Source organism: Salminus brasiliensis, chromosome 1 (assembly GCF_030463535.1).
Source record: "Salminus brasiliensis chromosome 1, fSalBra1.hap2, whole genome shotgun sequence".
Classification (NCBI taxonomy): domain Eukaryota; kingdom Metazoa; phylum Chordata; class Actinopteri; order Characiformes; family Bryconidae; genus Salminus; species Salminus brasiliensis.
In genome coordinates this window covers 23,898,054-23,911,681 of record NC_132878.1, presented here as the reverse complement: position 1 = coordinate 23,911,681, position 13,628 = coordinate 23,898,054, and the positions used below count along the sequence as shown (strand labels likewise).

The 13,628-nt window shown below is 40.1% G+C and overlaps 1 protein-coding gene across 4 annotated transcripts in view; it reads right to left on the bottom strand.

The window, feature by feature from the left end:
* The window catches only part of dab2ipb (DAB2 interacting protein b), a 166,563-nt gene that overhangs the window by 28,996 nt on the left and 123,939 nt on the right, over positions 1-13,628 (bottom strand). For all 4 annotated transcript variants that reach the window (XM_072674954.1, XM_072674949.1, XM_072674941.1 and 1 more), the window contains 3 exons: positions 13,075-13,228; positions 10,878-10,976; positions 7,815-8,369 (listed from right to left, as the gene is read on the bottom strand). In XM_072674954.1, coding sequence (XP_072531055.1) covers positions 7,815-8,369; positions 10,878-10,976; positions 13,075-13,228 — 808 coding nt within the window. The remainder of the gene's footprint in view (positions 1-7,814; positions 8,370-10,877; positions 10,977-13,074; positions 13,229-13,628) is intronic.

The following is a 13,628-nucleotide window of genomic DNA, read 5'->3' as shown; positions in this document are numbered from 1 at the left end:
AGCTCCAGTAAATTCTTTAGACAATGATTTGATTTTAGATTTTAGAGAATGACTGCTAAATAGAGTTTTCACCATTGTTTTCTAATGTCTGCAATCAAACACAACTCAGCAGGCACACAATGCACAGAACAGTTCTTCTTGGGATATTGCAAAAGTTGCACTGTGGGCTGACTGAAGTGAATGGCACTTCTACAGAGGCGCATGACTTGTGTAATAGCTGCCAGGGTGATGTGCTGTCTTAGACCAGAAATGGCATCCTTTCAGAAAGAGCCTGCCTTAAAACCCAGCAGAGCGTGTGAGAGAGAGAGAGAGGGAGGGATGAAGAAGAAGAGAAGCAGAGAGAAGGCAATGGAAGGAAAAAGAAGGAGTGTAAGACAAGCTAAGAGGATAGGGCGGTGGAGTGGTTGCAGAAAGAAGAAGCGGGGGGTGGGGGTAGGGGAGTAGAATGTGGCAGGCTGACGAATGGGGAGGGGAGAAATGTGCACCGGAGGAGAAAAGAGATAATGACTATGCCTACGACAGTAATAGAGAGTTAATAATGAGAAATACTAATTTTGCTCCACCTGAAAGCATTTCATTAGCCATTATTAGGATTACATAAAGCATTATTACAAGTAATTTCGTGAGGAACACACACAGATGTAAAGGTGCACAGCAATAAGGGTGGGTAACTCCCCACAATACTTTCTTTATGATCTATGCAGCTGTTTAGTGATCCAGAGGTACTGAAGATACACATAATAAGAAGCATCCAGATTTATACGACAATGATGATAGATCTACTAGGTATGCATTGATATGATGACAAGTAGTCTGATGAGGGCATCCAGTGTTTTACTGCATACACAGTATTTGCAGATAGTAAGACATTTACAAAATGTAGAAACTGAGACTTTATAATGAGTATTATGAAGAATTATAACAGTGTCTGTTTAAGGATAACAAGCACAGCAAAATCAATAAAGTACAGACGTTGTAGATCAGTAGTACAGCATCACCTAAGCATCCGGCACTTCTGGACCATTAAAATAAAAATAAATAAAATATAGATTGTTGAATTTAATGTATAAAAGGGAAATGGGAATGTAGCAAATGTAGATTTGTGGTACAAATGCTTAAAGCTACTTTTTCAGCTACTTCCAGCATGATTCAGGTTACCAAATATACTGAAAAGCGTGTCAGGGCTGAACATAAATGACAGAAAGATTGCACTTTTAATCAGGTATTTACATGAACAGTAATATCTGAATAATCCAACAATTCCTTAGCAGCTCTGTCAGTAAAATATTTTTTTAAACCAATAATAGAAATGTATTCTCAGCTACTCTCTTAAGTTCTCCAATCGTATAAGCAGCACCTCGTTTTACATGCATAAGCTGCTAGTTTAGGAAAGCTTATTCTAGTTAGTTTAGCTGCTTGGCTAAGTGGTTTTACACACTGCAGTTAATCACCTTGTTTGTGGGCTTTCATTCAAGCTGTCATTCTCTAATCTGAAACACATAAGCACGGATTTGCAGCATTCTGTGGAAAAAAAACATTTCTCCGCAGATGTCAAAATAAGGAAATCATGCCTTTTTTGACAACCAGCTCACAATTCATGAGCCACGTTACCAGCTCTAATTTGCAGTACCAGTCATAAAAAAAAAGCATCTGTCTGGGGCAGATCTACATTTTTAGGGACCTATGTCAATCCCAATATGATTCTGATCTTTCTGCATCCCCAATATCACCATAGCGCCCACTCCTAAACAAGAGAGACCTGTGTTTTAGCAACTGCTAATAGGAGAGGTACTGTGTAGTGTGTGTGTGTGTGTGTGTGTGTTCAACAATCAAAAACCATCACAGTGCGAGTCTACTGAATCACACAAATCACATTCATGTTAGTAGATGATAAAGTTGGTCATATAAGCCACCGAAACAAGCCGCACACAAACATCTAAAAATCTCCCGCCACACTTAAGAATGTCTGTAGATACAAAAACAAAACTCCACAGCCTCTATATTTTCCAATTACGGAAACAGGAGTCATCCAAATGTCAAGATTCCTAAAATAATTGTCCTGAGTCATAGACACGGCCGGCTTTGTTCCGACTCTGCTGGGCTCGGCCTAGTTCAGCTCACCCCGGGAAAAAGTGCCTGCGACTTCCGAGACACTGCAGACCAACAAACCTCATCAGCCTGACAAAAGGGCCAGCTTCGTCTTCACCCTGACCTAATTTGGCCCGAGCTTATTTTGGATCCAAATCTTTTTGCTTTTTCCAGCACAGGACAGCGTGCTGGCACGCTAGCAAGTTAGGCTGGGACCAAAACTGGATGGTATGGGATCTATTCAACGCTCACTGCAAGTCAAGATGGACTTAATAAAATCTCACCAAGATCACACATCTCAGTACAATACCACTAAACTCCAACTCAGCAAAAACAGTTCTTTTAGCAAGTGAAAACATTTTAGACAGTCAACAGAAGTAAAAAGCAGAACCACCTAGTTTAGGATTTCAAAGAAATTTAATTAGTAGAATTACAAATGCAGTAACAAGAATAAAATGATTATTTTAGTAGCTCAGTAGCCCAGCCTCACCATTCTGCTCGTCATATCTAAACATGTGCCCAAATTAAGAAATTATTGCGCATCCCTAATTTCCACAGTAGCATCTTAAGGAAATCTTATTCTATTGGGAGATAATTTAGCTTGTTTTGTAATACTAAACATGAAGAAATTATATGAACTACCAACAAAATTAGAATTTTACTACACGAAAGCATTTAAAACAAGTAAAATATACATATAAATTAAATAATGTTTTGAAGTTTTTAAATATTAAAAAATAAGCACTAGATTAAATATCATTTCACTTGCCAAAATATTATTTTTGCAGTGTATTGACTAAAGTTGATGAACTTGATCTACAATTAATTTAAATTGAAGACATTCACATTTTTACTGTATTGCATTGTATTTCTACAATTCTAGTAATTCTAGTACAATACTTGGATAACTACTCCTTCCTATGTTAACGTTACATGTCTGATCCAGCATCTGTATTACACCACATTGTATACAAGGTATTGTATACAAGGTAATCAAACTGAAATGTTTGGGGAACTAGTCACATCACTAAAATGACTGGCCAGGCTTTGGGCCAGCTATGTGCAGTCTTCCACAAGCCCTTTCAAGAGGATCTAGGCCACTGTCTAGACTGTTTAGTGCACTATAGGACTAGGGTGATATGAAATGTTTCTTTTCAGCACCAATCATGGAGCATATTAGTGTGCCAAGGCGTGAACACATGCTAATGCACATGAGAATTGGGTTTTTACAGCCTTCCTCATAACGTATGCCCTTGGAACGCCCGGACATTGATGTGGGTATTCCAGTTTTTAACAGCCCGTGTCCCTCAGGCCTGCTTTCAGGGCCATGGTAATTGAGTAACAATAATTAACAACCGTAGGCTAACAGCCCTGACCATGTCTCTTGGGACCAGTAGGGATGGGTGGGCCAGGGACAGACGGGGTGTATGTGATGCCAGATCCCTCTGCAACTGAACTCTGCCAGGACCGATTGGGTCCAGTCACTGCCAATCACCCTCCGCCATCCTCCGTCCTCCACAGTCGATAGGGTGTAAGTGCAAGTGACCAGAAAAGCAGCAAGCTAATGACATGCTAATAATGACACCGGGGCAGAAAGCAAATCTCAAAATCAGCGCTTGGCACATAATGAGGCGGAGCAGCCATTCCTGGCCTACTGACCATGTCTAATGACACTTAGGAAGAGTGGATGGTGAAGCAGCACAACTTTTGCAGCACAGTATGCATTTTCTCTGTGGAAACGCTAGCTGAAAGAACGAGGATCGTTAAAATATCGGTTCAGATGAGACATGATAACTAAGGCTGCCGAGGTAATCTTGCTCTGTTATTATTCTGAGGATTAATCGGGTGATTTAACGGAACGAACAAGAGCGATGTATAGTCTTTCAAACTAAATACCTACTTTATTGGAAAAGGCAGACAGATTAAGGAATTACCTTTCTTTTCATTTTTTTCTCCCAGTATGGTCCTGCCACTTAGCCCACCCATTCATAACTCCTCTTAGCACTAACAATGCTACCGGCACTAGGAGGGTAAGGACTTAACACAGGTCTCCTCCTATACATGGGATTGCCATCTTTTTGAACTGCCACTGATGTGGCATCGCTGGACAGCAGACACACTCTAGCTAGCTGCACTAGCCAACAGCCACACCAGTATAGTGCAAGTACAGTGTATGCTTAGTATAAGTTAACTTGCATGTACTCAGCATTTCTATTTTATAAATATCTGTTCTCTTTTGGTACTAAATGCATATTTTCTACTCACTTTTGCGCCTGTGTAATGTGACGTGACCATAAACATGATTTGATCTGCCAATTTGCACAAACGGTGATGATGGGAAGAGAGCACAATCATCCACCAGGAGAGAGCATGGTCAATTGTACTCCCTTGGAAGGGTGCTGACGCCAAAGCAGCATGGCTCGCTATGGGATCCTGGATCATAGAGATAGTGCATTTGACAGCTGAGCCAATCTAAGCCCTTAGAGGTGTACAGATGGACAGATTTGACCAATTTTTTAAACTGATATTAGACGTTATATTTGGTGTTTATTGTATATTTTGGAAAATGTTTCCATTATGTTTATTTTAGTGCATTTGTAGATCCACAGAAAACAAACATATTTCAGAAATGCACATTTAGCCCCAATTTCTACATTTTGTGCAGACACAAACATGAATAAATATAATCATATTGTGAGATTCCTTATGTGCAGACCATCACTGTCACACGAAAACCTTGCATATCCAACATGGCAACTTTATAGAAGATTTATTTTTTTATACATTGTAAAAGACAGCATCAGATTACGCCAAAAGAAGATAAGAATTATCAAAATTACCAGCCTGCAGCTTCTTTAACTGCATGAACCTCAAGGCCTATAGGCTATAAGATCAGGCATCAAAGTATTGAAGGCTTTGGTTTGGAATTTAGTTTTTGGTGTCAGCGGGTTGATTACATTCTCAACAGTAAACGCATCTGCAACTCTGCAGAAGGTTCTGACCACACAACCGAGTCACTGAGCCCCTTTGCAACTTACGCAGTTGCTGAAACGCTTCTGTAACAGATTAGTCGATTACTGAAATAATCTTTGGCTGCGGCCCTAAAAACAGATTATGAGTCATGTTCCATCAGCTGTGAACGGCTTCACTCCATCGATGGGCATCTTTCACTGGTTGGATGAAACGCACACAACGAGACACATGGAAAAGGAAAACGAGGCTTGCTGAAGCTCGGCGCCATTCATGTATATCAATTAACTTGACTCCAGCTGATCACATGGACAAATATAGGCACCACGCTGTCAGTCCACCCACAGTACAAACCTGTTTCACGGTTAATTTAGCTGATTTTCTACAGCCAGGGAGAAAAGGCACCAGTTTCTGATTGTGCGAGCGCAAAGCTCAGAGCGGGGGATGCAAAACCATACCTAGTTCCAAGCTTCAAAAGCAAATAAAGATCTGCAGTGCTGGCCCCCTGCCAGACAGCCTTTAGAATGACCCTAATTACACACAATGGTGCAGTCAGTCACTTTTCCAAAACTAGTTTTGTGCCTAAGCAAGCTAATGACCTATCATGGGAAGGTGATGACTAGAGCCCAACAGATAAGATATGATTAAATCTTGATCATATCTAGTATTTTGTATTTTGAGATTATTGTAAGAATACAGTATGATTATTCAACTTGTCCCCAGACATTTTTGCATTTCATGTTGTGTAGTTAAATCATTTTATTTTTTCAATCTTATTTTATTGGCAGATTCATTTAGCTTGTTTAAAACAAGCATTATCACAAATGTTTTGGGATATGCAAAATGATCTGCCAACAAAATGATCTGCCGACACCCCCAAAATAAGGTGAATAATCCTACTGGATTTGTAGATCAACTCAACTTACTGACTGACATGCATTTGTTTTTGTTATGTTTACCAGGACAGTGTTTGGGGTTTAAGTTTACCAGTTCATCCCGTACTAAGAGCAATGAGTCATTATTAGCTCCAAGAGAGACCAAATAGCATAGCCCTATTCAAATTCACAGAAATCTGTAAATTCTTGGTTGATTTTATTGATGAACTGTTTGGGCCTTGATCAAGACAACAAAAATGGTCGAGAACAGCTTTCATAGGTCCTACAGTGATTACGTCTGAAGAGGTTATCAGCAGTACGTCTTTACTCTGTCCTGTTCTGTGTAAAACGTGAGCATGACAAGAACCTCACTGCAGTCTAAACACGCTCTCTAGAAAATGTCATACGTAAACCAGAGACTCCACTCTCCTCCACCATCTATGGCCATTTTCCTTTCTGTGTTTAGATCACCCTGTGAGTCACCACAAATGCACTAATCTATCGCAGTAACTGAAACTCCGCCAGTCAGGCCAGACAGAAGCTCAGGCAGCCAACAGAGATGGCAGCTGTTGAGTTAGTCCCTACCTAGCTGGGGTGAAACAGGGAGAATTAGTTATTTTGCTTGGTGGAGGGTGTGGTGAGGTGTCAGCCCTGGAGGGGGGGATAATCCCTCCTAGCATGAGAAACACAACAGCGATCCACATTAAGACCCCAAATGTACCTCTTTACCCTTGTAGCCATGCCGTTTTAACAGAGGAGGATCGGTACACATTCAAAAACAGGACCTTTTGCAATCAAAAAGTAACGCTGTTTACAGTGCTCTTCTGTATATTCCCCTCCAATCTCTCACTGCAATCATAGTACATTCTTAAAATATTCTCTGAAGCTGAATGACACCAAGATTTCTTAGAATAACTCGCCATGCAGCAAACACTCACTATTCCAATAAAACAGACACAGAACAGTCTCATATGACAACAGTCCCTTCCTGTACTGACCAACCTGCCTAACACAGGGACGAGTCCCTTATTCGGTGCCCCAGAATCGCCTAATACAGGCCTGATCGGATACTTGTGCTGTCAGAGATTATAGTAAATGCTTCAAGCACGCGCATTAATGTCAGCAAAATCAATTTAATTAAAGATACGCTAGACGTCCAATTCCTCTAAAATGCTACAGCAGAACAACAAGGACATCAGAATCCTACTAGTATTGGCAAATGACTCTATAAAAAATGCTTGCAGGCATGGGACCGAAGTTTAGAGCTGACTGATCTTCAAAGTTATTCTTGGCGATTTGATGATTTACACAACTTTACCACACTTCTAGGGATCAACATTACAACAATACATTTCATTACCAGCACCGGCAGATATGCACATGAAAAATATGGGATATTCAGCATTAGGCCTGTCACGATAACAAAATTTTCTGGACGATTAAGCGTCTCCTAAATTATTGCGATAAACGATAATATTGTAATTTGCAGAGTAAAATGCGATGTCTTTTATCTCCTTCAGAATCCCGTCTTTCACTTCATTATATAAAGCTGGCATGGCAGTTTGAGAGATGTACGTTTTCTTTGGCAATTCGTACTGCCTGTCAAACATTTTCAGCATGTTTTCGAATGCTGTTTTTAAACTTATCGTGGACACGTCCATTTATCGTACGATAAATCGATAACGTAATTAACGCGGCAGGCCTAGTCAGCATCATTTCTTTTTTGACAACCCTTTCAAAAATGTCTATTTGTGACTTTCGAAATATGCAACCATTTGTCATCATCAGAGTGCAGTGTCTTACCTAGTGCATGTGCACTATTTAAAGGCATGCAAGTGTTACCATTCAGTGCTCTTCTGATCTGATAAGCAAGGGTCTTACCTTGGCTTTACCAGTGCTCTGCAGGATGTGTACCAAAGCGCAGGCCATTTCCTCCTTGTTCTTGACACTGATGGCTGGTTCCAGCACGGAGCAGAGCAGCATGTAGTTGTTTGTGGTGTATTCAGCAAACTCTTTGTACATCTCCATGGGCAGAATGTTCATGCTCTGGTAGCGGGCCTTGATGCGGATCATGGGGCCCGCTGTCTTCCCTTTGCTTGGGTTGGGTGTGCTGACTTGGTACCACTTCTCAACCAGCTGCCTGCTAGTAACGGTCTCTACTGGGATGTTCACCAGTCCCACGTAATTGTTCTTGTCCTTTTTCTTCTTCTTTTCGGAGTCCCTGTAGATGTGAACTGTGATGTTTTGGACAGCAGGGAGGTTAGAGAACTCAAAGTGTTCCCCCCAGAAGACATTGTCCGCCTTGAGCTTACAGGTGGTGCGGGCGTAGAGGGCGTCGTCCAGGCACAACTCGCAGAAGTATTTCTTTTTGGCTGGCAGGTCTTTTGCTTCGATGACCCACAGCCGGAGCATGTTTTCCACCCGACGACTGTTGTCCTGGAGACAAGAGAGAAAATGAGTGAGGTCGTTGAATTGCTGGAGCATGTAGGGCAGTAAAAGATGATTACCGTATGAGCATGATCTCGAAAAATGACCACCAATGCAGATACAGCTGCCGGTTTGACCTGGCAATTAAATAACCTTCAGTTTCGGGTCATCTACTCCTGCCTGGCAATTAGATGGTTTCTGCTATATATCATTTCATGCCCTCTACTATAAAGGCTGGGGGGGGGGGGGGGGGGGTTATAAACATTGCATGACATCATTCAGCAGTTAAACTCATTCACCGCTGACTGTGAGAAAGACTGCTCAAAAAGAAAATCAGCATTCCAGAATGAGACCAACTGTGCTGGACCTCCAGCCAGTGTACCTGAAACCATCTACTCTAGAGTAAACCAATATTCACATCCATTTAAGTTAAGAGTGAGTTTAGCTTTCAAACAGGTGGTAAAACACCTCACTACATTTTCAGGGACTTAAAAGTTGTTTTTGAACTAAAACATCTACTGCAGAGGTGCCCAAACTGCAATGCATGTTATTTTATCTGCCCAAGACACAAAATACCAAAGTAATTATAAAGGTAGATAGATGAATAAAATATTAAAAGTATTTTATGATGCATTATAGTTTGTTACAAAAGAGCTTCACATTTGCAATTTAATAGGAAAATAAGAAATTAATAACTGATATTCATACTAAAACTGACATTTTTTTAATGTCAGTTTAATTACTTTAATCATGTTTATACTAATATGCATACTATACATAAAAAAGCAACAAGGAAATACAGCTAACACCTTTTTATTACTGATTAAATCTCCATTTAACAGGACAAAATTACACCAACAGTAAACAGTTTACACAAAATCAACTCAATCCAATCAAATTATCACTTAACTTAACTTAGAATGTGCTCTCTCAATAACAGTTGAGAGTAAAGTTGGTAATTTGAGAAATTAATTCCATTACTTTTAAGTGATACTTCGTACTTTACCACGGCCATTCTAATTTTTATAATTTCAAACCTGTTATTAAAAATGGCATTGCTGTTCTAAAGGGAACTTTTCATTTCTGCATCAGATGTTTTACTGTGGTCTGTGCATGGTCTTCAAGAGGAATCAAACTTTGACAGTCAAGCTATCTGTGCTTTAAACTGGAATGTGCATACAAACTTAAGTTCTTGACCATTGTATCCTCTCTTAATGCTCAGTTAAAAAAACAAAAACAAATTGCTTGTCTGTTTTCCGATTCATTCTGTTTATTATTCTAATTTAAATTATTTTAATGTTAAGACTTTAACACTTTGTGGTTAATAGCCTATAGATGTTTACTGAAAAAGTAATATATATATATATATATATATATATATATATATATATATTGCATTAAAAAAGTAATATTTAGTAATATGAATAGTTTTAACCATGTTTGGTCAAAAGGTCTCAGCGACTGAAAAGTCTAGTGCATCCCTATTAATAATATATACACCAATCATCCATAGCATTAAAATTGCTGTATAAACAAACAGCTCTGGCCTTTCGAGGCATGGACTCCAGTCATAGCCAGTATGAACTTTTTCTGCAATTTGTGCTACAGTAGCTGTTCTTTGAAACTGGACTAGTCGGGCTAGCCTTCCCTCCCCACTCCAATGTCTTGAGTCTTGGGCACCCGTGACCCTCCTGCGAGTTCACTTTACCCAATCAGTGGTTTTAATTCTATGGCTGATCAAAAGGGTGAGAGGTGGGTTTAGCTTATGGACAGGCCAAAATAAAAGCCTGTAATGATGATAATGAAACAGCATTATATTTGTTGATAACTAGCTATTTAAAATGTTCCCACAAGCCACCACACAAACAAACAATCAAAACCAGGGAGTACCAGCTGATTTTGTAATCTGGCTTCTAGTCACACACTATGCTAATTATGCAGACAGAAGAAGCCTCCTATTTCAGTTACCGATAGCTGAACTATAATATTCTCCTTCTCAAACTACCAGCATCTGCCGGTGAGTGCCGTTTGTTTACAGCCAGACATTCTAAACCTTATGGCAAGGCACACCCTAGCAATCTATCAGGCAATTAAAATTTATATCTTGAATGATGGAGGGATCCTCACCACATCCTGAGACAAGCTGCAAGCAAGGCAAAAAAGAACCCATTGACAGACACAACCTACTCTCTCTCTCTTTTTAAAGAACTAATTAGTTGTTAATTTGTTAAATAATAAAAGATGAGGGCGGGGTGAGCTGTCTTACTGCCATCATTTCTTGGCGAGCTTTAAGGAGCCATATGTTTTGTGGCTCCCATGTCTGAGCAATGGTTTAATTAAAGAGAAGGGGAAAAAAAAACACCTGCCCTCATTTCAAGCACTCAGAAAACTTTCCTCTCCTGCCATCTTTCCCAGTGTGCTCTGCACATCCTGATGATAGAGTTCAGGTGTGTCAGGTGTGACAGCACCTCTCTACAGTGAATGGGGTAAGCACAGCTCCATGTAGTGGTCTTTTACCTTGTTTGGGTGGACAGCTCGCCTCAGGTTTTCCATCCATTTGTCTCTTTCGGCGGCTGAGCGACATGAGAAGCACTTGCTGCCAGTTGATGTGCTCACCTACAGTGAAATATAGCTAATTAGACCCATGTTGGTCAGATTACAGGTCGTTCAGGCTTTAACAGTGGTATCATCATTTGATATGCTTTCCTCTCTTCTCTCCTTCAGGACATAATGGCTGCTGGCACAATCATAGAATGTAGTGGCAGGTAAATGCACAAACGTTGCTTACATACCTCTTTAAATTTGAATTTGTTGAAATGTGATACCAATATAAATGTTGAAATGTAGAAAATGTAGAAACTTTTTTCACAAACTCCCTGCGAGAACCTACGCCCTGCAATCTTGTGTATAACTGGGAGTAACTGTTTTCTTAGTCCATTCTGGTCTAAGCTATAACTTGCAAATTAGAAGCTGACCGAAGACATGACACAATGTAAAAGTAAGACCTAAAGAAGGCAATGAGAGTTTAGCAGCAATGGTAGACAGTCAGTTAATTAGAGTGGCAGGTGGGATAATTAGGTGGCATTTTTCTACTGAAAACAGTTGAATAGCACTCACCACTACTGAAAGCACACATTTGGACCAAAGGACTTCCTAAAGTCAGGTAATATTTTGAGAAGGTTCATATTTGTATTGACAGTAATAACACGGAAACATTTAAGCAGCTATTAAATCGAGATGTAATCTCACAGTTACTATCTCATAAATCAGAAAAAACTCAGACTAGGGGGGAGTTGCATTCTTTTCATTGGTTTTTGTTTGTTCAATTAAAGAATTAAGCATTTATAAAGTTCTGCTTGCAACTATCTGTGTCAGTTATTATTTGTATTGTTACGCCTTCATGTCTGCTGTTGGCAAAAAAATGATAATGATAGTGAAATTATAGTGAATAATACAGTGCCTTTAAATTATCCAAGATTTCCTATTAATTCCAATAAATGTATACAGTTTACATTTTGGAATATTCCAAAGTTCCTGAGCTAAAGATTCCATGGAAAGTTAACAGTAATTTACTGGAAAATTTCCACCCCTGTGCATCCCTATAGGTAGATTATTTCTTTGTTGTAACAAAGCTCTCTTGGCAATAAATATTATATCGATGGGAAGCCTGTTAATTTCCCATGCGTTTGTGGGATGACCAGCAAAACTGAGTATGTGGGATGTGCCCATGAAAAATTTGCCAAATCTTCTCTGCCAATGCCAAACAGCTTATTTTGCTGTTGCTATTGTCTTTTGTTTTGAGCTTTTGGTACCCCAGGTGTGGCCTGATTTGCACCTGATTGGCAGCACTAGCATGGGCCCTGCTACAGTGGTCAGTAGTCTCCAAGAAACGGTATGCCACATTTGACTGATCTGGACATGAAGCTGGTGTTCAGCAAAAAAAAAAAAAAAGTTGCTGCATTATTTGGAGTGAGCCCTAGTACCATCTCCAAATTGAAAGCTAAGTTACATATAACGGGGGATGTCGGAGACAGGCTGCAAAGTGGCCGTCCCAAACTTCAATCACCCAGCCCACCAAATGAGTCAATAGCAGAATAAGCTGTTTGGCATTAGCAGAGTGGATTTGGCAAATTTTTCATGGGTACAACCCACATACTCAGCTCTGCTGTTCATCCCACAAATGCATGTTCCTTACTAATGTGGCACCATTTCAAAGAGAACTGAACAGGCTTTCCAACGGTATAAGATTAATAGCCAGGAAGCATTGTTACAACATAGAAATAATCTACCAAACACACCATTTCCTTACTTTTTGTGCTACGTTTATATTGCAGGTTGATTTAGCCTTGTCTGGAATGGTAAAGGGGGGGGTATTGGGGGAAAAGTGCAGCTCCTGATCTCCAGAAAAACAGGACACCGTTTTCACTGCTTTGGCATTTTCGTTGAGTTTTAGTTCATTTTATTCCCAAACTCATCTGTTTCATTTTTGGAAATTAATGTTCCGTTTAGATACAGGTAGCAGATCCCAGTGTCTTCATTACCTTCTGGCTCTCTCCTTTTAATTAGGCTGTCATAGTCAGATCTGCCAGAGTCGCTAAAGTATCTCTTTACCTTTTCGAGTTAAATGACTGCCCGCTTGTCTGGCCTGAGTCTTAAAGAAAACTGTTAAAATGATTATTGGATGTTTTTTGACCAAATGTGTTTGTGTGTCTACCTCAAAACAGTAGTCCTGGCCCAGGATGGAGCTGTGTACAGGCTTGATAAGGACTTCCTCCTCCATGCTGAGGTCCAGAGCTTCCACTGCACTACTTGGACTAAGCAATGACTCGTGAGAGCGCGATTCTTTCAGTCTCGGCATCAGATGAGATCTGAGAACAAAAAGAGACAGAGGAAAAAAAAGACCATGAGTGGCAATGAGTGACCCAAGCAGTACTACAAAAACTAATTTACCCACAGAGGAAAACTACCATGCTCATAAGGGGAGCAACACAAACCTAACATTTCTTTGACATCCATAAGTCACATTCAGTGTACATATAGATCTTCCAGCCCATGTCTATAGGTATCAGTATCACATACAGTGCCAGAAGCCACACAAGCATATCCACAACTCAACATGGCTTACGATTTGCATAATACTAATCTAGCAGCCATAAGCTTCTGATACGCCAGTGCAAAACCTAAGAAGCTAACTTCAGACACCAAGCACGTCTGGACTTGGAGGCCACATTTCAGACAAAGCGAAAACTGAGCGAATTTGATTTGGGG